The sequence below is a fragment of the Corvus brachyrhynchos genome, unplaced genomic scaffold, assembly GCF_000691975.1.
Source record: "Corvus brachyrhynchos isolate BGI_N302 unplaced genomic scaffold, ASM69197v1 scaffold115, whole genome shotgun sequence".
NCBI lineage: Eukaryota > Metazoa > Chordata > Aves > Passeriformes > Corvidae > Corvus > Corvus brachyrhynchos.
In genome coordinates, this window is record NW_008239553.1 from 5,491,775 (window position 1) to 5,518,818 (window position 27,044).

The 27,044-nt window shown below is 48.7% G+C and overlaps 2 protein-coding genes across 5 annotated transcripts in view; one reads left to right on the forward strand and one right to left on the reverse strand.

Moving 5' to 3' along the window:
- The window catches only part of TSPAN18 (tetraspanin 18), a 121,870-nt gene extending 118,273 nt beyond the window's left edge, over positions 1 to 3,597 (forward strand). For all 4 annotated transcript variants that reach the window (XM_017741860.1, XM_017741859.1, XM_017741858.1 and 1 more), the window contains one exon: positions 19 to 3,597. In XM_017741860.1, coding sequence (XP_017597349.1) covers positions 19 to 66 — 48 coding nt within the window. In that variant the 3' untranslated portion in view covers positions 67 to 3,597. The remainder of the gene's footprint in view (positions 1 to 18) is intronic.
- Positions 3,598 to 13,972, reverse strand: TP53I11 (tumor protein p53 inducible protein 11). Its single transcript, XM_008639398.2, has 7 exons — positions 13,675 to 13,972; positions 10,680 to 11,043; positions 10,079 to 10,137; positions 9,457 to 9,505; positions 8,928 to 9,024; positions 8,279 to 8,380; positions 3,598 to 7,337 (listed from the first exon to the last, which is right to left on the reverse strand). Exons 2-7 carry the CDS (start codon positions 10,806 to 10,808, stop codon positions 7,204 to 7,206), a joined length of 570 nt encoding a protein of 189 aa, XP_008637620.1. The 5' UTR covers positions 10,809 to 11,043; positions 13,675 to 13,972; the 3' UTR covers positions 3,598 to 7,203.
- Positions 13,973 to 27,044: the final 13,072 nt, after the last annotated feature.

Genomic DNA, 27,044 nt, shown 5'->3' on the forward strand with positions numbered 1-27,044 from the left:
CCCCCCTCCTCTTCTCAGCTGTTTGCCATGATCTTTGCTATGTGTCTCTTTCGAGGGATCCAGTAAGAAGTGGCCCATGAACCACCATGTTCCCCACATGCTCAGAAGAAAGAAGGAAAATCCGAAGAAACAAAACCTGAAAACACCCAAAAAACTTTATTTTTTTTAACAAAATGGGACAGGGAGAAAAAATGAAAAGAAAAAAAGAGGGTTGTAATATATGAATGACCAAAAGGATTGTACTTCAGGGGCTGGAACTTTGAGGTGATGTGCACTACACTGTACACCGGACCCTTGCCCAGAGCCACCCGCAGCAGCTGTGGAGCAGGAGCCAGCGCAGCCGATTGCACTAGAGATGGACGGAGCTGGGAGGATGAGCACAGCTGCCTCTCACACCAGGCTGAGCCTGCCATTCACCACTTTATCATGCTTTAGACAACAAAGGACTCAAGAACAGACATGCAGGGGCTGGATAAGGCAACAGGTTGGCCTTGACTGTCCAGGTGGGTTTGAAACAAGCAGTGGTGGCTTGTCTAAGCAGGTGTTGTCAACGTTTGTGTGATTCTGGCTTTGATTTCCAGCCACAGGATGAAAACACACATTCTTCAGTGGAAGCTTTGCCCCTGTCATGTGAAACTTGTCAGAGAAGTCAAGCACTTGAGTGAGGCTGGCTTTTCTCTGGAACTCCAAGCAGGGGCAGCGTGATCTAACTTAGCAACAGGACTCAGCTAAGGCTGGCTGAGGGTCAAGAGTTTGGTGCCTACCTTTCTGTTTTTACTAAGATTTATTGTTCATTGTTGTGAAAGAGACCAAATGGTTCCCTGCTGTGTTCCCATCTCCTGGGAAAAATAATGGCTCTGGTCAAGCATCATTGATACTGCTGCCTTCCTGAGAAGGGGAGGATATAATGTTTAAAACTTGTCAGCCTTTGCCTCTCCTCTGATACTTGCAAAAAAATGGTTTGTGGTGCTCTGTTAGCATAAATATTTGCAGTGATTCCTGCATGCTTTTCCAGCCCTAAGGGGAGGCCCAGACATGGTGCTGGATTGAAGAGGCTGAAGTTTGTCAACCACTCCCATGCTGTTTTCCTGGACCAGTCTGATGGAATAATTTCTGGTCAGAGAACTTCCCCTGAGATTCTCCCATGGGGTCATGATGAAAGTAATCATCAAGTCAGAATTGTTTTAGCTGATAGTGTTTCCTCCCTTGAGATAGTTTGGTATTTAACTAACATGTCAGCCACTCAATCATTTGGAAGTGAACTTGAGAAAGATGCCTGGGACTGGATCTTGGTCAGAGATTAAGCTGGAGCTGCTGAGCCCCCAGGCAGGCTCCAACAGCACCCAGTGTGCAGCCAAACTGCTCCAGCTGCTGCTCCTGTGGCGGTGGATATTGACTCAGACAGGTGACCGGTTTGTCTCATCTGGAATCATCAATCCCTGTTGCCTTAATTGTTCATCAGGTCACTTATTCCCTGACCCCAAACACATTTTACCTGGGGAATTACAGAAGGGGCTGTGGTTTCTTGTTTAGATTAGGTCTTTTTACAGATTTTAAAGGCTCAGATTATGGGAGCACTTTTATACAGACTCAAGACAGCTCCTCTGAAAGCTGTAATTTCTGGCAAGGAAGGAGCAGAGCATTAAACTTTGTGCCCAGGTTTTGCAACAGCATGTTCATCCTCTGGCTGTTCCCTTAGACCCCTGGGGCTGTGTCCCTTGAGCTCTCCCAGTGGCACCGCACGGGCTACAGGCAAGGAAGGAAAACAGCAGAAAGCCTGGGCCATAACAGACGAAGATCATGGCTAAATATCTAGGTTGGGGAATCAGGATCCTAAGGAACAGGAAGGAGGCATTAGGAGCTTTTCCAAGCTTCATTTAAGAACAACAATCTGTTCATTGGCAGGAGAGGGCTGGGCAGGTAGAGCTGCAGGCCCCCCATGCTGCAGTCAGCATATTCCAGCAACCAAGTATGTGGCCAGGGCCGCTGAGCAGCGTCAGATGTTGCATTAAGCCTTGTGGAAAGCTGTTCTGAACTATTTCCCTCTGGACCTTCTTGTAATGAGGCATTTTAGCATTAAACTCTGCTCTGTTGTTTAATAAAGGAAAATAGTTTTGTTAGCCAAAACCCAGCAGTATTTTTTACTGGACAGCAGGTGCTGCACTTAAGATAAGAAAAATCTGTTCCATCTACCAGTCTTGTAGGCAATGGGCTGAGCAGAAAGCGAGCTTATCTGCTCTCCTTCTGCCTCAGGAGCTGGTGTCAGTGACTGTTCTGGGAGAGCAATTCCCAGGGAAGGAACAAAACTGTCAGCAGAGTTGATAATTTGGCTGGAGGTGATTGAAAGAAGCAGCACTGCCTCCCCCAGTCTCCAGTTTCTTCCTTTCCCCTCAGTTTATTATGCAGAGTTCTTAGGTCAGAGCCTGGCTGGCAAATACCCTCATTTGTGCATGGTGGGTGGCTGAAGGGAAAAAAAAGTCTTAAAGCCTTTTTCTGCCACCAGTGGCATGGGGGAAAAACCTGTTAGAGCTCGGGGAACCAGACCAAAGCAGCCAGAGCACCAAGTACTAAATGTACATGCCTGAAGTATGATTGCTAATGGCTTGTTTCTCTTTGGCTTTCCTAATTCTGTACTCATTGCTTTGTCTGTTTTCAGATTTATTGCTTTCCCTCTCTCCCTAATGATAGTCCCTGTACCTTCAAAAGGATCTCTTCTTCATCTGTTATTCTGGGCTGTGCACAGCTGTTTCTCCTCTACCTTTTCTGATCCCCCACTGGTCTTTCCTGTGTGAAAATTTCAAATCCTCTCTGCAGGCTGGCTCATGTGCCACTGGGAACACAGCTCAAAATGCCAGGCAGCAATTCCAAACAAGAACTGGAGATAGCTGTAAAGATGTGTGCAAGTCTGAGAGGATCTGTGGCAGTTAGTAACATGGAGAAGGAATTTTCCTTGGGGGAATTTAATGAACAAGCAAGCCCAGAAAGCAGACTCCCAGTGTATGGCAAAGCACGTAAATTTGTTGGTTTTGTCCCTTGATTTCGTGGCTGCCCTCGCTGTTGTACAGCAGTTTTCAGAACTCTAGGCAGGAGAAGCAATTGTATTTTTGTACTTGTTTTTAACAGCTCTGGTGAGCATTTTAGGGTCAGGGGCTCAAGCTGGAGTCACTGCTGGCTGGAGAACTCGAGGCAGGCTGGAGAGCAGAAGGAGCTGCCATCTCCTTCGCTGTAGCACTGTGACCATGGCCCAAGCACCTTGGAGGGAGTAGCAGAGACCAGCCCAGGCAAGCCCCCAGCCCCTCTCAGCATCCCTGCCTCCTGGTTGCTATTTAATGCTCCAATGACTGACTGTCACAAATGCCTGGGAAAAGGGCTGTGTGTGAAATAATGTTTGAAATCTATTTTAAAAAAATGTAAATGTTCTTTTTATTAGATAGTGGAGCTAATTTATCCTGTATTCCCTACTGTAATGCTTTTTTATATTGAAAGGAAATTTTTTTTGGTAATATAAACCAGAACACAAGCCTGAAGCGCACTCTGCACGGTTTTTGTGTGCATTTCTTAAAAAAAACCCCAAAAAATAAAAGAAAGATATTGTGACAGTGAAGTGAAACAGCTTTAATTTTCACTATTTGCTTGGTGTTAAGTACAGTCACTTTCTTACCAGAAGAGAAATAAACTCAGGTACAGCAGCTAAAATGAGGTATAAATTGAAGTGTCCCATTCTCCCCTACACCACCACCCCCCACCCACACCCTCCCAAGTAAAAACCCTTGACCAGAAAAGAGGCCAGCTTAGGACAGACAGAGCCTCTCCTGTGTCACCAGCTCCAGTTTGCCAGATATTGGTTAGGCGCGAACAAGATGATGTAGGGAGTTATGTGAATGATGCGTTTTCTTCACCCTCCAAAGAGAGGGCTCTGTGAATGCAACGGTTTGGGTTCATCCCTGGCAGAGAAAGCGGGTCAGCTTTAAGTCCTGGACTGTGCCTGCTTAGAGCACAATCCCCTGGGGAACAGACCCCTACTCCTGCACAGCACTGTACACATGCAGGAAGTTCATTGCAGTCTCCCTTGGGAGATGACATCGGTCCAAGGCCTCCCTCACAATGTAACAGATAAGGAAACTGAGGCCTGTGGAGATGGAGGTTTTTTGTCAGCAGATCAGTAGCAGAGCCTGAAGTGACACCTCAAGCTTTTGATCCCAAATTATGTTCTCAACTGCCACCTCCAGCTGTAATGTCAGCACTTCTGTCCTTGGGGACACAGGTCTGTACAAAGGCTTTGGTATCCTCCTCCCTTTCTCCCCATTCACAACAGAGGGAAGACAACCACGTGCAGTTGGTTTCTGGCAGTGCTGCAGCTGCTCTGTCTGGGCTCCATCCTCAAGGCACCCTGAGAAACTCCCTCCTAGGCTTCACCTGCTATACACTCACCACCTCCAATGGGCCTGGCCATGTTTCTCCTGCAACACCTTGCTGCTGAGAAGGGACATGCCAGGAACCACAGCTTAGTTGTAGAAGAGGTGTAGAGCTCCATATTTTCTACATGGTCCACTTACAGTAAGATGGAGCAAGAAGCATCAAAACAACTTCATCACTCCACTTTTGGGACTAGGTACTAAGTAGCATGAAATCTTTTAAGTGGCCACTCCCCCAGGCTTTGCTCTATGTTGGAGCAGAAGAAGCCATTGACAGGCAAACCAAGAAGTGCCTGACTGTTTCAAGTTTTGCAGAGGCAGCTGCTAATCAGGGGACCAGAGGAATCTGATCTCACCTTATTTAAAGCTACCCTGGAAAGCTGTAACCGCTTCCCCCACTCTCCCACTTGATCTAACCATCAACCATCTAATGTGAGAGCATTTGGATTACTGCTCTCACACAGTGCAGTAACTCATTTCTCTCACCTATGGGATGACACTTTAAGGTACTCTAATCGGACCCAAGTCATAACTAAGTTCATAGGACCTGTGGCCAACACAGATGGGAGGCAGCATTAAGAAGACTCTCCGTTTCCTTCTTCTGTAAGATTGCTTTTGCTGTGGTAGGTTTTACTTGTCTGTCCTAGAAACATAATTTCCCACCCCCCTGAAAACCAACCATCAATCTGTGTATACATTCATGTGACACCCCAAAACACAAAGAATCAAGCTTCACGTACCTATACCCACAACTACAGCCAAAGTGCCACACTGAGGCCATTGCAGCTGCCCATGCAGGTGATGCACAGGGGGAGAGCAACAGCCACAGCATGCCATGCTCCAGCTCCTGCATGCTGCACCACTTGGTCTAATTTCTGATCCTCTCCAGCCTGCATTTGATCATTACCTGCCTCACAGGGAAAGGTTTACCTCTTAGAGCCCAATTCTTCCATCTGAACAGGAACACTCCTCTCAATTAAAAGTTTTAGTTGCTCAGTATCATTTTTGGACATGCTGAAAGCAGCTTGACAAGCGTGTATTGCTGTGAGGCTCCAGAATTTAGCCTGCTGTTGGATGTTGCCTCTCCATTTGATTTACCTATTAGGCAAAGAACTAAGTTACAGTTGTGATGTTTCCTGATTCAACTATTTCCAGCATTCTTAGGTGACAGGCATTTTGCATGGCCGGTAAGTACAATGCACACAGTGTCCCAAGCTTATGCAGCTGCTTCTAAATGCCAAAAGCACTAACACAACATACAATAACTACCCACTACCTTCTTCTAACTCTACTAAGGTATTAAATAGCAATAGCTGTAGATCCCAGTCTCACCAGTGGCTTGAGGACTGTTGTTCACACAAGCAGTTCTGTTTGTATAGGAATCCTCCTACTGGGATTTTGGAACGCCAGCTATATTCCAGGGCATGCTTTGATCCAGTGAACAGTAGTGCATGAGTAAGAAGTCCATATCCGGTACACAGACCTTCTGGCTTTAGTCCCATGGAGAATAAAAAATGCTGCCTCAAGGTGTGGACAAGGATAATCCACAAGGAAAGCACTAGGAAGCAGGGCAGTCAATGCTGTTAAGCCCAGGAGGTGCTGGAGAAACTGGCCAGAGAGTACTAAAGCACATTTAGTCTGTCCTTGCCTTCATATGCTCCGCTCCTTGCTGTTCTTCATCCCAGTTAAATATGAACTATCTTAATGCTACAAACTTTGGTCCTCTCTTCTCGAGTTCAGAAGAGATATGATGCCTGCAGATGTTAGCAGAATTGGAACACCATCTCCCACAGCCAGGGGCCATGTCTAGAGGCTGCTCCCTGGCCCAAGCATCTGTGCAGATGCTCTTACTATTACAGTACTCTGCTCTTACTAGTGCTAACCACAGCAGCACTGCTCAACTAAAGCATCAGGTGCTGCTGCACATCCACCACTGCTACTACCATCAGTAAAGCTTCAACTGTGTGAAGTGTTCTGGGGTGAAGGGACAGGACCCCCGCCTAGAAACTTCATGACACACCCCAAACAAGGGGATGTCTTTGTGCTCAGTGGGCTATTTCCAATAGCTTCCTTCACTTCTCACATCTTGTAATTCAAGTTGCTCCACTCTTCCCAGTGCTGTCCCTTCAGAGGGAACAAGCAAGGGTTCTCCCTCTTCTTTTGCTGTATCTCCTGCCCAGCTCTGCACAGCATCCAGTGCAAAACTATGAACTACACAAAAATGCACCTCTGGCAGCGAGGAAAGAAGAGCTGTTTGCAAAGCACTGAACTTGACCCCATCCAGCTCCTGGCTACCTAGACAGTCAGTACTTGCTAAAAGGGGAACGGGCTGTAAACCAGGGGAGGTGCAGGGCTTACCAAGTAGAGTAGCCAAGTCCTTTGTTGGTTGTCTTGCTGCCCTGTCTCCTCAAGGGTTTGGTTTCACTATGCTGGCCTTATTTTGTGCTTTGTTCCAGCGGGTTCAGAGCCTGTGATCCCATCAGCCAGTTCCCCCTAGAAAACTGGCTTTTTTCCCTGAGCCTGCCAGGCCCACACACTTCCCTGAGCCTTCCTCCTGCTGCTCCTCACCTCCTGCAGAGGGGCTGGGGGGTCCCACCGATGTTGCTCCCCCCATTTCACCTGGCAATGCCACCAGCACTGGGTTACACACTGATTCATGCCGGTAAAGAAGGAAACTACTTTAGAACCAAAAGGGACCAAAAAAAAAAAAAAAAAAAAAAAATTATAATGCAAAATTACCGACACAAACTCCCCCCTCCCACCTTTCCCATAACAAAAAGCCCAGGAATTAGACTTTCTTGGGACGACGTCCAACTTGGTAATAATAATAAATGCTGATGAGGATGAAGAGGGCTCGGCTGATCAGGAGGAGCACAGCACCTGTGGCTATCCGGCTACTCTCAACCAGGGAGACAGTGGTAACTGGAGGAGAAGGAGGGAGACAAGGCAGAGGTTGGTGATGCAAAACCAAAAGGAGACAAATAGCACAAAGCTGTTTTCTGCTGCCCTCTAATGCAGAGCTTCGGCAGGAACTGCTGAGCCTTGCGAGCACGGGAGCTTTCAGCACAGGCTCATTCACATGCACAGTGAACCCATGGCAGAGACTCTTCACTAGCTTTTTTTCACAGCCTTGAAGCTTGCCATGGATCCCAGAGCTCTCCCTTACAGAAACCCTGCTTTCACGGCAGCCTCATATTCAGGCAGCCTGAAACAGTCACTCGAGCAGATGTGAGTTTCCATTACTCTCAGGTGTTAATGTGGGAGCCACATCGTCCTGACTTTGCTTTGTTGCTTGAACACTTCAGTGCTGATAAACATTTCTCAACTTTAGGAACATCTACAAAATAGGCACAGTCCACACACATCGCCTCTATTGAACACCTCACTTTTTTGGCCACCAACACACAGCTCGTATCCAAACCAGCTACACATTGAGCTACCAAGACACACATACAAGAACCCCCTTCATTGTTAAATATAGATAAACTCCCTAGAAACAAGCTAAACTGTTATGCTCTGTTTTGGTAACACTGAACATCCCCCTTTTTAGTATAGGTTGCTATAATTTTTCTTTTTAGACCTTTGCATCTAGGCAGCCTGCTCCAGCAATGACCTGTGCTGGCTCTGAAGCCCAGGACATTTTCAGGGAGAAAAATAAAGGAATTGTCAGAGGGTGATGTTTAACCTTTCAAGGAGCAGCTCAGGGCAGAGGCTATTCCATGGGGAAGCAAAAAAGACAAGCAGCTGGCAGGGAAAATACTCCACCACTGCTCACGCCGCTGCCCTGCCCACCGTCGATCCCCGTGGGCGCACAGCCTTCGCACCCTCCTCCTCCTCGTCCCGGCCGGCCCGCGGGCACTCACCCAGGAACTGCACGGCGAAGTAGCAGGCCTCGGCCAGCAGGCTCCAGCGGATGATGGCCTTCTCGGCGGTGTACAGGGCGTTCCACATGATGAGCGCGATGCCTGCGGGGACAGCGGGGCGCGCTGCCCGAGGGCCGGGAAGGGGAAGGGCCGCGCTTCCCGCCCGCCCCGCGCGGTGCCGCTGCAGGACGCGGCTCGGGCCCCTCTTCCTTCCCACACCGCTTCTCCCAGCTCCCCTCGCCTCCCGGCCCTTCGCCCCGCTCCTCCTGCGCCGCTCCCGGGATGCCGCCGCAGGCCCCAGCTTCCCTGCGGCTCCCGCTGAGCCCCAGCCGCAGCCCAGCGCCCTTGCCCGGGCCCTCTGCAGGCTGCCTTTGCTAGGGTACATGGGGGTGCTCCCCCAGGGATTCAGAGCATGCACAGCTCTTCTTACCCCACCTGCAGCACGCCTGAACCCCTGCCAGGAAAAAGCAGCAGTAGCCAAGCTTTTCAAAATACCCCTCAGCACTTTCTTTGCTAACAGCAGATCTTCTGCTCTCCAGCTGCAGGTGTACGGCTGGGCATGGACTTTGTCCCCTGCTGCTGTTTTGGCCACCTGTCCCCTTACTCTGTGGGGCAGCAGCGTGCCCCAGTACGGTGGTACAGCACTCACTGAGCAGGGCTCCTCCATAGAGCCGGATGGGAGTCTTGCTGCTCACCGATTCCTCCTCAAAGATGGCATCAAAGAGCTGGTCAGGGAAAACGAGGGCCTGGCAGAGGCAAGAGAGAAACTCAGCAACCTGAACTTGCTGGGGCCACCAAAATGTCCTCTTGGGCAGCAGTGCTCCAACATCATGCCTTTGTGGGATTGGAGCCACTGGCCAGGAAATTGGAAATTAAGGAGGCAAAAGAAATATCACCATGTCAGCTGCATGGCTGGTTTCTGTGGCCAAGGCTGCCATTCCTTGGTTTATGGGCCTTGCTAATGAAAACAGACTCTGGTGATGGGAGCGAACTGCCAAGGACACTGTTGGCAAAGCCCATTACTGAGACACAGCGAGGGCAAAGGCCTCGCAGGAGAAAGCAGTAGGAGCTGCTGGAGGCAGTGGAGAAAGATAAATGCCAGGGACCGAAGGGCCATGCTGAAGCACCCCTTTGGCAGTCGGGAGCTGGTTCTTCCCAGGACCACATCCCTCACTCACCATGATGGCAACCCCGGAAAACATGACGGCGGAAACCAGCTGCCAGACCCTGCGTGAGAGGGAAGACAGAGGACCCAGCATGAGCTTGGAGGTGACCCCATCACTCATACTTCACAAAGCATTTCTGGCTGCCTGCTTGTTCATCAGCCTTCATCCTTCCCACATGCACAAGTGAGGCAGCCAGAAACCTCCCATGGAAGGGCTCAGCTTTCCACATCCCGCTAGCTCCAGCCTCAGCATGCAGACCAACCTTGATAGTGAGACAGAGCCAGACTCTCCCTCACCCAAGCAAAGGAGGGAAATGACCCTGCCAAGAGGATGGTGCAAAGCAGGGTCCCCACAGGACACACCACCCTGTCATACAGTAGAACAGGAGCTCCTCCAGCCCCATGGAGCCCTTATAGTTCTCTGCACATGCAATGAGACAAGAACTCGAGGGCCTCGGGCTCATTTATGGGAGAAGAAGGCAGTGCTGATCTGGTTCCACAGCCTCCAAGAAGCCCCTGCAGGGAGCAGTGATGCTGGCACAGCAGCAGAGCTGGTGTCAGAAACCAGAGCTGTCAGGAATGCTGTGGCTGAGGGCCCTCAGATGACCCAGCTCCAAGGTGATCCAATACCTTACCTGAGTCCCAGTGGTTCCCGGACTGCAAACTTGATTTCATTTCCCAGTACTTGGCTAATCTGAAATTAAAATTCAAATGAAAGGCACAAGCTAAGCAGATCCTTCCCCAGTCTTTAGGCAGTACTCACCAGCCCAAAACTACATGCCTAATCCCATGTGGGAGTTTCTCTCAGAGGGCTGGAAGGAGGAGGAGGACAAGGGATTCATCTGTGACTCCTTGGTCCCAACACCTGCCTTGGTTTCCATCAGGAGCTACAGCCTCTACTGCTCCCTTACTGGGATCAGCCACCTGCAGCATGCAGGGGAAGGGTCAACACTAACTCTTTTTTCCTCTTATCTGTGTAAGAAGGGAACTGACTCCGCACACACATCACCTGCATGTCACATCCTGATGGAGCACAGGCTCCTGCAGAGCCCTCAGCTTGTCTCAGCATCTGTCCTGCCCTCACGCGCACGCTGCCCAGAGCTGTGTGCATTCATGTGGACATGCTCCTGTTCACAATGCCTGGTGTGAATACCCCAAACCACATGGATGGCCAAACCCTGGGTTTCCCAGCATAAGGTCCCTTTTCCATCATTAGTGCACACAGGCTTCCCTCACCTTTGAGCGATGGACCTCGCCGTCGTCATCCTCCCCGCCGACGCCCAGGATCTTGCGTGTCTTCAGTCTGCTCACCAGGTCGGTCTGGCTGTGCTTCTTCATCAGTGGCGGGGGCTGCTTCGCCGCCATGGTGGTGGCCCTGCCCCGCCAAGCCCTTGGCTGTGAGGTGGCACAAGGAAGGTGCAGGAAGCGGCTCCGCTGTCACATGAAATTCCACGAGGTTTGGGGAAAATAAAACTGCCACAAAATCTTTCTGTTAGGCCGGCAGATGGCTCCTCATCCTTGTGGGGCACAGAGCCCTGGCAACGAGGCCGGCCCCAGTTACAGGTGGCTCATCTCGGGCTGATTCTGCCCTCACCGGGATCTGTCATGGGGGGAAAGAAAAAAATCAGAGCAGAGTGGCTTTAGCATGGACATTTAGTTATAAATGCTTTTAACCTACAAACCATAATCTTGTCTATCCCAGCATGAGGCAATGCCCAATAGTACCTCTTTGCTGGTTTTCAGATCAGGGGAATTAAATGCGTCTCAGACTAGGGGAATTAAAGTCATTAAGTAATACTTGGCCTTTTTTCTTTTCCCATGCAATACATCACATTCTTCAGCTGCCATTTCAGGTCAAACCCCAAACAAGTATCAGGTATTTATTTGTGTGTCTCCCCTCAGATGCTGCAGCCCCCACGTTGTGCCAGAACATATCAGCCCCTGAACAACAAGAAGCCGGAGGAATGATTTTCCCTGAAGACATGCTGCTTTCTGGGAAATGATGGCAATTAGAAACTACAAATACCATCTGGGATAAGTAAATACAGGGAACTGAGAGAATTGAAAAAGATAACTTCTGCCCTGGCATGGGCATAAAGGTACAGGTACTGAGTCCCATGAAATCCCTCTGTCTCATCTCGTAGTCATAAAACCCTGGAAACCCTTGGTTCAGAAAGCCTTTTCTTCCACTTTGTCTTCATTTCATCTGGGCTCAGCTGAACACAAACACTTTTTTCCATTTGCCTCTTCACCCTCCCAGAGACCCACTGAAATTCCCCCCCAGGCACCAAAGCGCAGCTAATCCAAGTAAGTGTCGGGCTCAAGCACCAGCAGCCCCATGCCCCAGGCAAGCCTTCCCAGAGCTGCCCCAGGAGGAGACCATTTATGTTGATGTCTAAATATTTCATGAGTCATTCGGGAGTAATAAAATGAGGTACAATTATTTTGGCATTGTGCATGCAGATGTTGTCCCAGTGCCTTGTAAGGGATTTCCCTCTCACAGGAAAACCCTTCCCTGTGGTGGTTCAGACAGGTTAACAGCGAGTCCTGTCTGTAAGTGCTCAACATAACTCTTTCTTTGAGGCAAAGTTAAGAGGTCTTGCTGGGATGGTTCAAAAGGTGAACCCCATGATCAAGGGTTTAATAAGATCCTTTGAGCAGAGCAGGCAAAATGCTTTTCAGTGAGCCAGTTGAGCTACTCAGTATTTTGGAGGTACTTCTTTTGGATTGTAGCATGGCTTGTTTGGCTGCTCTTATTCCACTGAATAGCTAAGCCCAGGTTCCTGGAAAGGCAGCACAAAGCCAGATGCAGCAGTCAGGGTCCAGAAATATTCCAGAAGTGGAACAGTGGAAAAAAACTGCTCAGAAGGAAGGTAGAAGCTGTATACTCAGGCCTACCCTTGAGCACAAGGCAGGAAGCTCAAATGGTAGCTGACCAAAAGTAGTAGAAAAGTTTGAAAGATTTATCATGTCTGGGGCTTGCCAACCTAAACTGTCACAATAAATTGTGTGTATGCAAATCTAGGTAATGTGCACACAAAATCCACCCCAAAGCCAGAGTGATGTGTTTAAAAGAAAAGCTCGACCTCTTTAACTAGCTACAGTTTTTGCCATTTTTCCTGCTCCTGGCTGACCCAGACTCACCGGGTTGGATGCCGAGTGGTTTCCCACCAGAACTGCTGAAACCAGAGAAGACATGTGGCTGCGGTATTTCTAGCCCAGCATTTTCTGATCAAAGCCATCCATTCCAATGGTGAAGAAACACCCCTGTGGCGAATGCTCCTCTCTCTCACTGTGAGCCTCAGGACCACTCTGAGGCCATCCCACATCTCTAAAGTGAGGGAAAGTCTGGCAGAGCACCTGAGCAAGAGCATCCTACTGGCTCTCCTCAGGGATAAGAGACTTGAGGCTTTCCGGTCTTGACAGGACTTGGGGTGCTGAGTGTGCTGGCCATACCATCCTGGCACTTCTGGATCCTTCCTAGTTTCTTGCTAGGGAAAGCCTGATACCCTCACCTCCTGCTCTGGCCTCATGGCCAGAAATGCAAAGGAAGGGAAGATGGATGGGGTGGGGGGGAGGGGTGGGGGAAGAAAGGAAGGAAGGAAGAAAAAATGAAGGAAGAACAAAAAAAAAAAAAGAAGGAAGAAGAAAAAAAAGAAGGGGAAAAAAGAAGAGGAAAAAAAAGGAAAAAAAATAAAGAAAAAAAAAAAGGAAGAAAAAAAAGGAAGAGAGGATTTTTCCTGAGAGCAAGAAGCAAAGAAAGGTGGGACTCAATGACTCACCAATGAAGACTACACTGAAGAGCTTTGTGATTACAGAGGCAGTTTTGCAACTGGCTCAAGGCCAAAAGATCAAAATTTGCCTTCATCATTTGTCTCACCAGTTGCTTTCAGGGCAGGAGTTGGTGGAAATGTATCCACATCATCATTAACACTGCTCTCCCATTAAAAGTTTCCACTAATTTGTGGTAAGCTACTTTCCAAGAGCTGGGACAACACAGGCCGGACACAAATGCCAATAAAACAACCTGGTACATAAACCCACGCTCCTACAGCACAGGTATGGCATGGCCCCGCAGCCAGTCCCACATCTCATTACCCCCATCCTCCAGAGACAGAGCCAACCTAATGAATGCTGAATATTAATGGCTAACAAGCTAATGAATGCAATTAGCGCTAATTCAGTGACATTCAGATAGAAGATGCTGAGGATTTGAAAACATTATACTTACATTAATGTATCCTGACACACTGACAATTTAGAGGATGATTTCTATTAGCCTGTGAGTTTGCAAAGGGAAACCTCCACCTCCTCGTTCTCCTGCGATTCTCTCCTCCTTAATCCTTTTTCCAAGCATCCCAGGGACTGTGCAGATCAACCACCATAAACAGGCAATTCCTACTCCCTGCCACAGCTCTCTGTGATGGGCAGTGCCTATGTGCAGCTGAAAGAGGGTTTTTTCCTCATAGATCCCTTTCCTTCGCAGGCTCTTTTCAGTATCTGCTCCCTTGCTCAACTGTTCAGCATACTGCATTCAATTTTGATAGCTGCTGCTTAGTGGTGCAAAGAAACCTCACTGGTGCCACGCTAATGATAGCTCAATCTCTCCCCACCTCCACAGCTCTTCCCCCAACGTCTCCGCTTCCCTCCCAGCGTCTGGAGAGGAGAGCTCTGCAGCGTGGGAGAGAGGAGACTCAACTGCACAGGCACGGTGCTGCAGCAGCCAGAGCTGCGCACCGACCGCGGGGTGCAGAACCAGACCCCGCTCCTGCCGCGCCTGGGACATGGCTCCCCAGGGCCCTGGGGACAGGGATGCTGCTTACTGCTAAGCTGGATGCTGTTTCAGTGGGCCATCCACAGTGCAGCCTTTTACCTGACAAAGCAGTACTGCTTGAATTAAAGAGGCGGCACTGCAGAACCTCCCACTCCAAGGGTTTGATGGCACTTCCAGTCTGCAAGCAGGAGAAGAGAGTATGAACTGGAGTCAAGCTGGGACAATGAAATGTTTATACATTTAAGTTGGACAAAAGTTTGTTCAGCTCACTCACATTCAGGCCAGTGAGACAACATCTTGAGCCCGCTTTGATTTGTTACTCCTAAGAATTAACCAAGAAGGTACAGTGGATGCATGTCCTTTGTAACAGCCTAACAGGGCACTTGCCATGCCTCAGCATCTTCTACAGAGCACGGGTTGAGAACCAATGCTAAGTATGAAGCAGAGGCAGTGTCCCTTTCCAATTCAGCAGTTCTCTGGGAGCAATCTGGCAGAGCCCAGGAGAGTTCTCCAGCACTGCAGCAGCACAAGGGAGTGTGCACATGAGAGGGGCATCCACCATGGCACCTGTACTGTACTTGGCCCTCAGGCTGATGCCCACAGCGTTTCTCTTGCAAGGGCCAGCAGCTGTAATGGATTTGTCCAGCTCTTCTAATGTTCCTCCAGGCTGTGGCAGTTCTGTCTCTGCTGGTGAGGACATTATTGGGTCCATAGCAGCTGCTCTGGACCCTATACCTTGTCAGCCACAGGGCTGTCAAGAAAGCCTGGGCTCAAACACGTGGGGCAGGGTGAAGAGGAGAGGCAGTGGAAACACAAGTAGATTAAGAACAGGATCCACAGACCTACCAAGTACCTTGGTCCTTGCAAACATTACACTGTTGCCTAATCACATGGGACCCAAGACTCCTTTTGTCCCACCACACATGAAGGTTCAGTCTGCTCACTTTTACATGCTTAAAATCTATTGGTAAACAACCTCAGACACTTCAGGACTCTGAAATCCTGAGGGATGAGGTAGATTCCCTGTGTCTAACCCAAAAACACACCCGAGAGCCACAGAACATCTTTGTGCATCCTATCTAAATGGCCTAACAAGAGTTTCCCCTGGAAGTGCATGGTGCAGCAGACCCTGAGCCAGAACTCTCCATGTCCCATGTAACTACCAAGATATAGCTATATTCATGCTGTATTTCTGCAACTGCACATCCCAAACCCACAGTGACCAAACCAGCTCTCTGCCTAGATTTCTATCAAGCGTGGAGATTGAGACTACTAGGACCTCTTTACCACCAGCCAGCTGGGAATGAAACTTGATCAAGCCAAAAATAACCTGATGCTCAGGCAGTAAAAACAATTGGCACTCAGCCACCACAGCAGCAGAATGCAGTGGCTGCTCCTGCTCCGTCTGGCAGTCTGTACACCTAAGCAACAGGGAGACTTCAGATTCCTCACCTGTAACAAGTCAGGTACATAGGACTCCATTCACACATAAACATCAGCCCTATCAGCACTGAAGGCTCTTTGTAATACCAGCAGGAAGCGTGTCTTGTTAAAGGCTCATCCCCAGCCCTACCACAGCCCTGCTGCTTCCTTAAGTGACTCTAAAAGGCACTAGGGAACACCTACACACCTAGGCAGTAGATTTTCTGCCCCTACACACAATGAAAGTGCAAAGCAAGATCCTTAGGTCAAAGGACATCTTCACTGGGTGCCTCAAGATCGTCTACCACATCATCTGCAACACACCAAGAGCCTCAGGCACATCTAAAGCTCATCCTTCAGGCTGGGCACATCTCATGGTCAGACACCATTGGATGCCCTCCAATGCTGTTTGTGAAAGGTGCAGAGCTGCCCACGACCACGAAGCCCCCACTTGCAAGGCAGCAGCACCCAGTGCCTACAGCAGCTCTGTCACCCTCAAACATAATGGATATGGCAAGCATCACCCTCAATAGGGGACAATGAGTCTCTGCAGCCTGCTGGGGAGGAAAGAGTTAACTTGTGTCGCTTACTCAGTCACCACTTCACAAAAAAGCATCCAAAGTCTGCTCAGCCTTTTCCATGCATCCTCTCCTCCGTCTGCTTCAGAGTTGCTTTAGCCCAAGCAGGCTCAGCCCCTGCACCCTCCTCCCCACTGCTCCTCTGCAGCCCCTGGGTACAGCAGCTCCTGCCCCTAAGCTCCCTGTGGCTGTACAAACATCCTGCCCCAAGAGGAACCACTATTGGCTATATCCCATAGCATCTGGGAGGTACAGCCCATCTCCAGAATTTTATTGCCCATAGGTTTCAAATTTCCTTTTGCAAAGACCACAGAAAAGTTTCCGTCTGTGTCACAGGATGTGTTATATAGCAGTCAAAACCTGTAAAGTGCTCAGTTTCCCCAGAACATAATAAAAAAAGCTCTGTTGCTCTACTAGTTTCTCAAATGGGAGCTATAATTAAACGCAGCAACCTCACTCCTGCCAGCCTGCCAAGCACCACCTGCAGCAACTCGCGACCCCTCCACGCGAGCCTGGGCAGCACCTCAGGGGAGAAATGCTTGTTTGCCTCTCGCAGCAGCTGGCAGGGCAGCCTGTGCCACCCTGAATGTGCTCAGGCAGGTGTCCTGCACAGCTGTGCTGACCGGCACAGTACACAGGACTCCCTGCGGGTGCCCAGCTGGACACCGGGCCTCACCGTGGCCCCTCTGTATAGGCTCAGTGGGCTCCCACCACGGGGGACAAACAGACTTCACCCTTCCTCTGCCACACACATGCACTCACCCCCCACGTGCAGGCCTGGCCATGCTACCCTGCCTTCTCAAGTAGCCCATTCCTGGCTGCAAATACAAAGGATGCAAGGTACAGGCACAACAATGTACAACAGCTGCTTCAGCAGCTCTCATCTGTGTTACTCACATGAAAGTCCACCCCCTGCATCATCCTCCTCGCTGCCACTGAGGCTCTCAACCTAGCCAGCCACAGCAGTCCATCACCCCAAAGATGCCCTTGCTCTCCCCAAAGGCTCTGGCTGCCACCTCCCACCCAGTCCCTCGCTGTCTCAACAGATGGCCACAGCCAAGCAGTTAAGTTTCCCAGGAAGCTGAGAGGATGGAGAGAAAGAGGGAAATAGGACATATTAGGATCTGGTGCTGGTTTTCTTTAAGGACATTAAAAGAGAAGAATTCCTTATTGATTCCCAGCTGCCTTAGACAGGTGTTTGTGAGAGACAACCCCAGAAGCTTAACGGGCCATCTGTCCTGCAGATGATTTCTACAGGGAAACATTAGAAGGAAAAATAAAACCCATATGCAGACACACAGAAACACAAAAAAACCACCAGCCAAGTAAATCAACACTTGCTACTGAAAAAGAGCAGCTTAAAAACCTAGGAAAGCCCTTCAATCAAACACCGTAATACAGGTCAGTTTTACAGACAGTATGGTGCAACTCTGCATTTCATCTCCTCTGCCTCACACCTGATGTATAACAGAGGCTCAAAGGAACTCTATGGAAAGACCCTGGGAGGAGCAGGGAGGAGTCCATACACATGCTGCTTATCCACCACACTGCTGGACACTGAATCTTCACAGTAACATGGGGCTTCTTGGCACCTCCTTTCCTGACAACCTCAAACCTCCACAGATTTTCTTTCCACTGTGCCCCCAAGCACCTGACAAGAGACTTTCATAAATGCTCCAGGAAGCCAATGCTCTTTATTCTCAACAATTCCCCACACCTCTGTCCTTTTCCAGAACTCAAGAGAAAATTGTTAAGAAACTACAATTTGGGACATTAAGTCCCCTGAGCCACACACAGGCAAAACATCCATCTGTATACTGTCACTGAAGTAGTGATTTCAAAGCCATTCTCAATGGATTCCCTCCCCAAAGACAATAATCTACACCTCCAGCAACATTAGTTCTCTATCTGCAGTCCTGGAACTTACTCGGCACAATGCAACCAACTGTGATTTGTACACTACCAACATGTCTACATCCATGAAATGCAAGATGAAATGAGTCTGTTCCACTCCAGAACCACAAAAGCAGATTCCCAACCAGTTTCATGGGCCAGTTTGCAACCCCAGCCTGAGAACAACTCCTGCAGGACACCCCAGCAGCATCAGATTTTCCTCCATTTGTGTAGAAAACAAAGGGTTTCTCATCTCCATAGTCTGTCATGATATGACCAGATGTGCAGTCTAGGCACACACAATAGGGAGGAAAAAGGGCAGACGAATAAATTTGCATTAAGCAGCAAGATTGTCTTTTGGTCTAGCCAGGATACTTCCGGAGCCCCAGGGACATAGGCACTCACAGGACTCACACTTCTCATTGTACAAGCAATAAAGTTTCCTTCTATGACACAGAAGTCCTGTAAATCAGGTCTGATATGAAATGGCCCAAGTGACTATCAGTCAACAGCTGAGTTGTAAACAACCCTGGTATAGAGCATTTCCCGTATACATGGTTACATGCACATCCTGTAAGACTTTATTATTTATACAAATACTTTTAATTTATAAATAATAAGTTATATATGAACAAATAACACCTAGATAAATGTACATATATAAAAATGTACATATATATTTTTATATATAAATATATGTATGTGTACATGAATGTAGATATAAATATATTTATTATATATACATATATATTGTGTGGACTTACTTTGGGTTCTGCTGCACGATCTCTTGGCTGTTTAGTAAAGAGAATTCAGACTACTAGATCAGCCAAATATGTTGGCATTCATCTATATTTTGGTCTCAGGGGCGAGAGGAGCAGCTTATCCCAGACTCCTTCCTGGCAGACGCCACTGAGAGTCTCAACTCCTGCTTCTAGGTCAACCATTTACTGCCCTAAAGACTGATACCACTAGTGATCTCTCAGCCCTGGACTACCACACTACACACCACTCGGACCCATCACTGCATCTTGAGAACACCTTCTCACATCTTCCTTAAACAATCTGCCTGTTCATTCACACACAATTAGAACTCTAGCTCCCTCATGGCTCCTTAGACATGAAATAAGCCCAGACATGCAGACAGGCTTGGGGAGTTGCTTAGCAAAAACATGATGGAGAAGGCCTTCTAACAAAACACATACTTCAGCTACTTGGTAGCCTATCCCAAGGTGGCAAAAATCTCCCTCTGACACCTTAGCAGTTTCTATAGCAACAGGTTACTGCTAAAAATGTCAGATGCAAAATTCCCCATGTTGGGCAAACAGGAGCTAGGAGGACATATTTAGAAGAGGAAAACTTCTAAATAGCCGCTGCCAGAGCTAGCACAGGCTCTGCTAATTCACAAGTCAGTGGTGCAACAACTTAAACTTCTAGCAGCCCACTAGAGGGGTACCACATGGTGCACAGGGACATGTCTGTGGAGCACTGTCCCACAGCATCCCTCAAAATAAGAAGGAGCCACAAGTATGTCCCTCTCCTGCAATGAGGCACTTGAAAGTGAAACCAGCTGTTTTTAGAAACAGAACTACAGCACAGCATGCAGAGTAGGAAGCCTGAAAACCAAACTATTAGATTATAGGTTTGGCAGTGCTGCTTCTCCTTTCATAAAATCAAGATTGGGTCATTAAACCTCTGAGACTTCAGTTTTCCCAGTTGTATAGGAGAAGTAAATCTACTGCAGAAGTTCATACGGCTCATGTGCAGCAGGTAAAACATTTCACAAGCAATGGCCCAGACACTGTACCCCACCAGTGCCAGCTTGTGACACCCAAGCCTGCTCTGTGGCCACTTGTGCAGCCCTTGGTTCACTACACACGTCAGAGGCAGAAATGCCCTTCCTGGCCTAACAACCAGCTTCCACAACAATGATTTTTTCTGTCTTCCTTCACTGCTGGTGGGAGAAAGCACTGTGGAAACCTTGGGGTGAACCTCACATCGATACTGCACACACCAGACGCTCTCGGAAGATTCTCATGGTCAGATTAAACCCAGATGCAGAAAATCAAAGCAGCCACAGCTCAGCACAGAGCTGCACAGGGGAGGAGGGCGGAAGGAAGCCCACCACACTAACAACAAGTGACTGCATTTGCCAGTGTGGTTCTCAGTCCTGAAGAAGGCACAGGCTTTCCCCACAAACACAGCACCCACCCCCCTGGAACTCACACCCACCTGACTTTGCTTTCATGTGCTGCTGAGTCAGGGGAAAACTCTGCACGCATCCATGTATGTGGATGTGCACATGTTTGTTTATGCATGAGCTGTCAACCCCTGAATTATGCACAGATCAACAAGGCTCTTTGAATTCCCTGACTGTGAAGTGCATGACATTTAATCTCAGCCTTCCTTTTGGATTTCATATCATGCATTATCAACAATGGCTATTCAGCACTCAAGTACCCTTTAGAAAGCTTTCAGCAGAAGAAGGAACTCATACAAAGGAGACTAAAAGAGACAATGTCTCTGATGCATGACAGGTTCTCCAGCTTCCACAAAAGGCCAGGGTATGTGTACTGTGAGGAGCACACACAGAGTCAGTCTGTCCCCAGCCCAGAATAAAAGCACTTAATGGGTAGAGAGAATGGAGTTTGGAAGCATCAACTATAACTTGAATCTGTACATCTCCTCACCTCGCTCTTTCAGGCTCCCTGGGAAATAGGCAGGGTGAGCCAACCCCCAGAGGTGTCCATTTTAGGACAAGATGCATCATCCCCTGCAATGGTTCACCTCTTTCCATATACTACCAGAAGGTCCTAGATGGTGAGCAAGACTAGGCTTTTGATTGCTTTTATATGGACAGACAAGATCAAGATCCTTGCAATGAACTTTTCACACCTGATCCTAGGCAAACCCTGGATCACTTTTGCCCAGCAAAAGTTATCACAGCATAGATACACACTTTGGGATTATAAGAAAAACTAGACAACAACATGCAACGAAAGGGTATGGAGATGCTATGCCCCAAGTAACTCTTATTAGTCACAGGCACAGAGGACCCACATCAGCCTAAGGAACTAAAGCAAGATTTCTCTCTTCATAGCAGAGAGGAGGCAAAGGGATGGACACCACTATGTGGCATAAATAGCCTTGGTGACAAGGGATATCTGAGAACTGAGAGGTATCATGGGAGCTCTCTCTCCATCTTGCCTGGTACATGCAAGAGAAGTCTCAGGAAAGAAATTGATAAAGGTTGTACAAACTAGTTCTTCTCCTTACTTTTGTTTGATTCCTCTACCCAGGAACAAGGAAGCAACAGAGAGATTCAGGCAGCCAAGTGATAGCAGCATCAGTGCCGACAAATCAAGGTCTCAAGTAACCATGGAAAACGCAGTACTGCCAGATGTCCCATCTCTACTATCAAGGGTTGTTTAAGGACCTTCCCTTCTTTTACAGTTTTAAGTCTCAGACACTTGGGTACAACAAGTTCCAGTAATATCAGGATCACCCATCAGGACTGTGTATGTGTGTGTACACACACGGTGCTGTGCTACTGTGTGTGTGTATGTCAGCAAACATATAGCACACACATATAGCAAACATATAGCACAGCCTCCTGCTTAGAAGAGCTCATGACATGGAAGTGTCAGGTTTTAGTCAACACCTTCCCCACTTCAGGCACTTTCAGTGCCTTTCACTGAAATGTCATTTCCATACAGCCAGGGCCCTGAGGGTTCCAGGTTGGCCTCTTCTCCCCCGTGTTCTTTGTAAGCACTAATGACAGGCACTCGGTTTGGATGGTGATGTGATGCAGGGAATAAATTGGCTGGAGGGGATATGCTCAACTGCTTTATTATTCCTCCATCCAACTCTCAATGCATCCTACTTGTCCAGAGATTTAAACAGTGGATGATGTCACAGTTCATGGAAGGGACTGGATGAACTCCTGATGGGTTTCTGCCAGCAGACAAGGCAAGAACACATTCATACACCCCAAGGAGAAAACGGTTGCACTGGGCAGAGCAGTAGGGCAGGAGGGTGGAGGGATGCACCATGGGTGCCTGCTGTTCAGAAGCACACCAGGTCTGTGATCAGCACTTACAGAGACTCCACCAGCAATACTGATATTAAAGACAGCTAAATTTTATTTTATTTTACCATGAAAACAACGTGGGGAAACACAGTCAGATGGTCCACATTCTTCTCCTGTTTGGTGCAACCTTTGACTCCTGGTAGATTTCTGTTTTCTGTGGAGTAATGTTTGGAGACTCTTTATTGCTATTAAGCAGCTTCTACAGAAACTTTTCTTCCTAGGCTACAAAGAAAATACTACCCAGCTCCCCTGGATTCAGTATTGTGGTTTTTGAATTTCCCTCTCCCCTCTGCAAGGAGGTGGCTCATGTTTCTACCTACTTAGAATACACCAAACGTCTACCATGAATGGCGTGCCAGGCAGCTAAAATTAAATGTCCAAAAGAAAGACTAAGAGGGACTTAAAACCCTGGACCTTTATGGTATCTTGTTTCTTCAGAAAATAGCCTGCTTCCTGGAGCTCTGGTTAAGACTGGAAACACAGGCCTCCATGTCCACAACACAGTCCTTCCTGAGGACTCCGTACAAGATGGCAGAGTGTCTGCACCCAGGCTGGGCTCCAGCATTGCCCACACATCTCTCACAACTTTGCAGCAACACAGCACGGGGCGCTAGAGAGGCTGCTGCCTGGCTGGGTGCATGTCACACACAGCAAGGCAGGGCCAGACAGCCAGGAAAGGCACCTTCCTGGTGTCAGGAAGGATAGGAAGCACAGCTGTCCTTGGGAAACTGCCTGCTCTTTGTCACATCTATCTCCATGTACAGCAGCCCTAGCTGGAAGCCCAGAAAGAAACTGCAGCACCCAGCAAGGGCTGGGATTATTTTAAGGCTCAGCAGTGGAATTCCTGGAACATCTGTTGGCTGGCAGGGATTCTCAAGTCTTTATATGACCACAAACATCCGACACCAGAGGTTTGTGTTTCACTCATAAGGTGGCACCACTACAAAAAGCATTTTTGCTGCCATCATGGGTTACTGAATGAACGGGTACTCAGACAAAAACACCGTCTGAGTCACCCATGGGGTTTCCTGAAGACTTGTGGGTTTTCTCTGTAGGTCTCTTGTTTGGCTGCTGACACAGCCTCAAACTGTTTACTTTCTCAACCCAGGCAGGATGCAGCTAAAAACAAGAGGGTTGCAAGCCTTTTTGTGCCACTCAGCCTGCACCGTCCCCTCTGGGCCATGCAGTCAAAGTGCTGCTGCCTCATTTTAGTACCAAAAGGAGGGATTCCTCTCTGGTTTGCAGCAGCAGGCAGCTGCAGAGGGGACTGCACACTAATCTCCCTCTAAAACACAGAATCCCTTCAAACAAATAATTAGTTGGCCAGAGTTATCTGACACTCCTCTGTGCACATCTCCTGCTACACCAACTCATCCTGTAATACCACTCCTCAGGAGACCGGACTACCGAACCACGGATTTATGCCTAACTGCTTTGCTCCCCATGCTCTCCTCTGTGCCTTTGACTTAAGTTATGTTAACCCAAATCCCTAACAAAAACTTCTTGGAAACTCTGCAGCAATGGAGCCAGCTACCAGTCCCTACGCTTTGGCTTCTGATCTTGGCCCCACAGGTTCAGAAAGTGAGCACACGGTTCCTGGCCACCATCAGCAGAAGCTGCTTAACCTTTAGCACTAAACCCAACTACAATGGTTTTGAGAATTTCCCTGTTTTGGTGATGGATCTCTCCTCCCCATAATCACAGCAGCAGTCAGTATAAATTTGGACTAAAGCTTTCTTACAGACATTGGTCCTTGACTTTGCCCTGGAAGATGAGCTGGGTAAGGGTCCAACCAAGGTCTGGCATAAATGAGTCAGGTACAGCCTAGGCAAGGACTTCCCCATCAAAACCAATGTGCAAATACGCTCAATAAGTTCTTACTTTGCATACAGAGGGATAGAAAGACATTTACAGATTTAGGCAATTGGAATGCATACCCACTGCACAGAATGAGAATGAGAGACTTATGCACACTGTGAAACCCAGAAGGAAAGTTTGCCCCTGGGGTTCCACCAGAGCCCTAGGAGGCACAGCTGTGGTGCCAGCACTGTGTGCTGGGCCTTCCAGTAAAACCCTGTGCATCTCCAAGTCTCTTCTTCTCCATCTGTCATCCGGGGTCAGCCAGACTAATCAGCACCACAGATGGGCACTGAAACACACAGAGATGCATTAAGCCCTGCAGATGACACAGAGCTTCACAAACAGAAGAAACCGAAGAAGGCCAGAGAGTCATTTATCCTTTCCATTCATGTCTAAACTACTGCGAGTGTCTTTGGTTATAGCTGGATTTCTTTGTGAACATTTCTTTCAGCATCTTGAACAAGAACTTTTCAAACACAGAGTGAACTCATGCTAGCCTGGGATCTCCACAACAGCACCAAACCCATATTTTCCAAGGGAAGGCAGAAAGCAATGTGAACAGGGAACACCTGGTCACCTAATCTTAAGTGTTGTTTTTCCTGGTCTGGAAAAAGTCCAAATGTACTTTGTGGCCAGCATTGGGTCTTTTCCTCCCGAGACTTATTTTCATATTCCTACATCAAAAGTACAAAACCCAGAAGATCTACCTTCTATAAATAATGTCCCAGTAGTGCCAAGGTCACCAAGCCGTTCCCTCTGGCACCAGGCCAGAAGTCAAACATAAACAATCTCAACATCTTTCTGGTTCACGTGTGCTTTTATCCTGTGCCAAGGGAAAGCTTGTAGCCAGAAACGTAGCACTAAGAAGACAGACCTCATGCACGGCCCCACCCAGGTCAATGTGCAGCCTCCTGGGCAGCCTGGTGGGAAGGCAGCCAATCCTGCCTGCATCAGAGGGAGATACTCTTTGTGTTCTAACGGCATTTAGCAGTTTTCATTAGAAATTTGGGGACTTACTGGATGAGGACCAAACACACACATCGCACAGAACATTTCACAATCCAAACAGCTCAAAGCGATGGTTGTAAGCAGCATGTGGTACCATCCCTCCCAGCCCCTACTATTCAACGTGTTGACCTTCAGAGAGCTGCAGGACAAGTGAACACCAGCTGCATATGTACTCCTGGCATTGTGCACACTTCAGCACTCGATGCTCAATGAGAACAACAGGAAAACATTTCGCTTTGGATCACGCCCCAGCCTCCAAGCAGCTCCAAATGGACTGAAAACCTCAAGGGAGGGCATTTCTGTGGTTTATTCTCCAAGAGATCAATGGCCACCCCAAGCCTCGCCTTGATGTACATCTCTGGAGATGCTCTTCTGTTCACATCTCTATGATAAAACCTCACTACAGGACTGCAAGCAGAAAGGACCAACTTCTCTTGAGACTGTAGAGCAGACCTCACCTTCTCAGCCTCCTGGTTGGGGCAACAACCTGCTCAAAGAGGTTGACCTTACTCCCTTGACCTTACTCCGCACTGCAGTCAAAGAACAAGAACACACACATACTAAAGCAACCAGGTCCCCCTTTGCCCAGCTGCCATCAGTATCCAGCTCCTCTCTGCTGAGGGCAGAAGGATACCACAAGTTCATGGTGTCCCTCACTCTCTGCTGTGCACACATCAGGTGTGCATTTATGCAACCTAGCTGAGACAGGGCTAGGGCTAGTTGAGGTGTCTTCAAGATGAGTCTTAAGACCTTGTTTATTTGGGGGTTTTGCCAAATCTTTCTAAGAAAACTTCCTCCCTGGGCTGACTCCCCTACTTGAATTGTAACTACTATTTATTTGTTTAAAAATCACTTTCCTCATCCACAGGCCCTGAATGCCATTATTCAGCAGACTGCTCTACTGCAGATAGAGTGACTGAACAAGTTATTTATGCCAAGTCCAGAATAGCCAGGGCTCTTGCATACTCTGTAGTTTCTCACGGCTCAGCTGTGCCAGTGGTACCCTAAAGTCAACAAGGCTTTGGTTGCTGCTGGCATTTGTAACTCCCAGCCTCTGCAGACAGAGGAGAGTAAATGATACCCATTTAATCACGTGCAGCCCTGATTCTCAGGCAGCTCCAAGAGGTCAGGTTCATTGCTCAGGCAAGAAAAAGGCTCGCTGAACTGCAACTCCAAGCAGCACTGAGGCAGGGCAAGGAGCAGGTGCTGAATAAGATGTTGCTTCTTGCTCAGCCTGGTTTGTTCAGTCGGAGCTGTTCTCAACAGGGAAGCCTAACAGCTGCTGCTGCTGCTCTAGACAGAGCAGTGCACCTGCTCAGATGGGACAGGCAGACCCTGCAAGAGTCATAGCACACGGCTCAGCACGCAGGAATGTGCAAGCTCAGGCGGGGATGCAGAGCCCGCTGAGAGCTGGCTTTCCTCACCTTCCCGTCTGTGATGTCAGGGGGTCTAGCGCGGCTCCCTTCCCTTTCCCCTCTCCCTCCATCCCCAGCCCAAGCACCTCCCCGTCCACCGTGGCCAAGCCTTCCTTGCAGCCAGGGCTCCCCAGCACACCTACGGGATTGCATCCCACGGGGAGCACAGCTGTGCTAGCTTCCCTCATCCCAACCCAACGCAATGCTCAGCCGCCGAGGCTGACCTCCTAGGCTGTGCAGTGGTCAGGACTCAGCGTCCCCTTTCAGGCACCTGAGGTACTCATTTGGGTACCTCCTGTGACGCTTTCCGAGCACGTGGAAAAAGACGGGGCACTTCCAGGAAAGAAGTGACACCGGACTCCTGCCTTTGAGTCGAGTAACAGCCAGGAGAAAGCCCTCGCCACAAAGCCAAGGGACCGCCTGCGCATCACCTCGCAAGGCGGCACGGCTGCTGTCCCTCCAACGCTCAGAGTAACCTGCCCCCCTCCCACCAGCATACAACGCTCCACCACCTCCTCCTCCACCCATCCCACCCGGACTAGGCACGGCCAGGACGGAGACGGT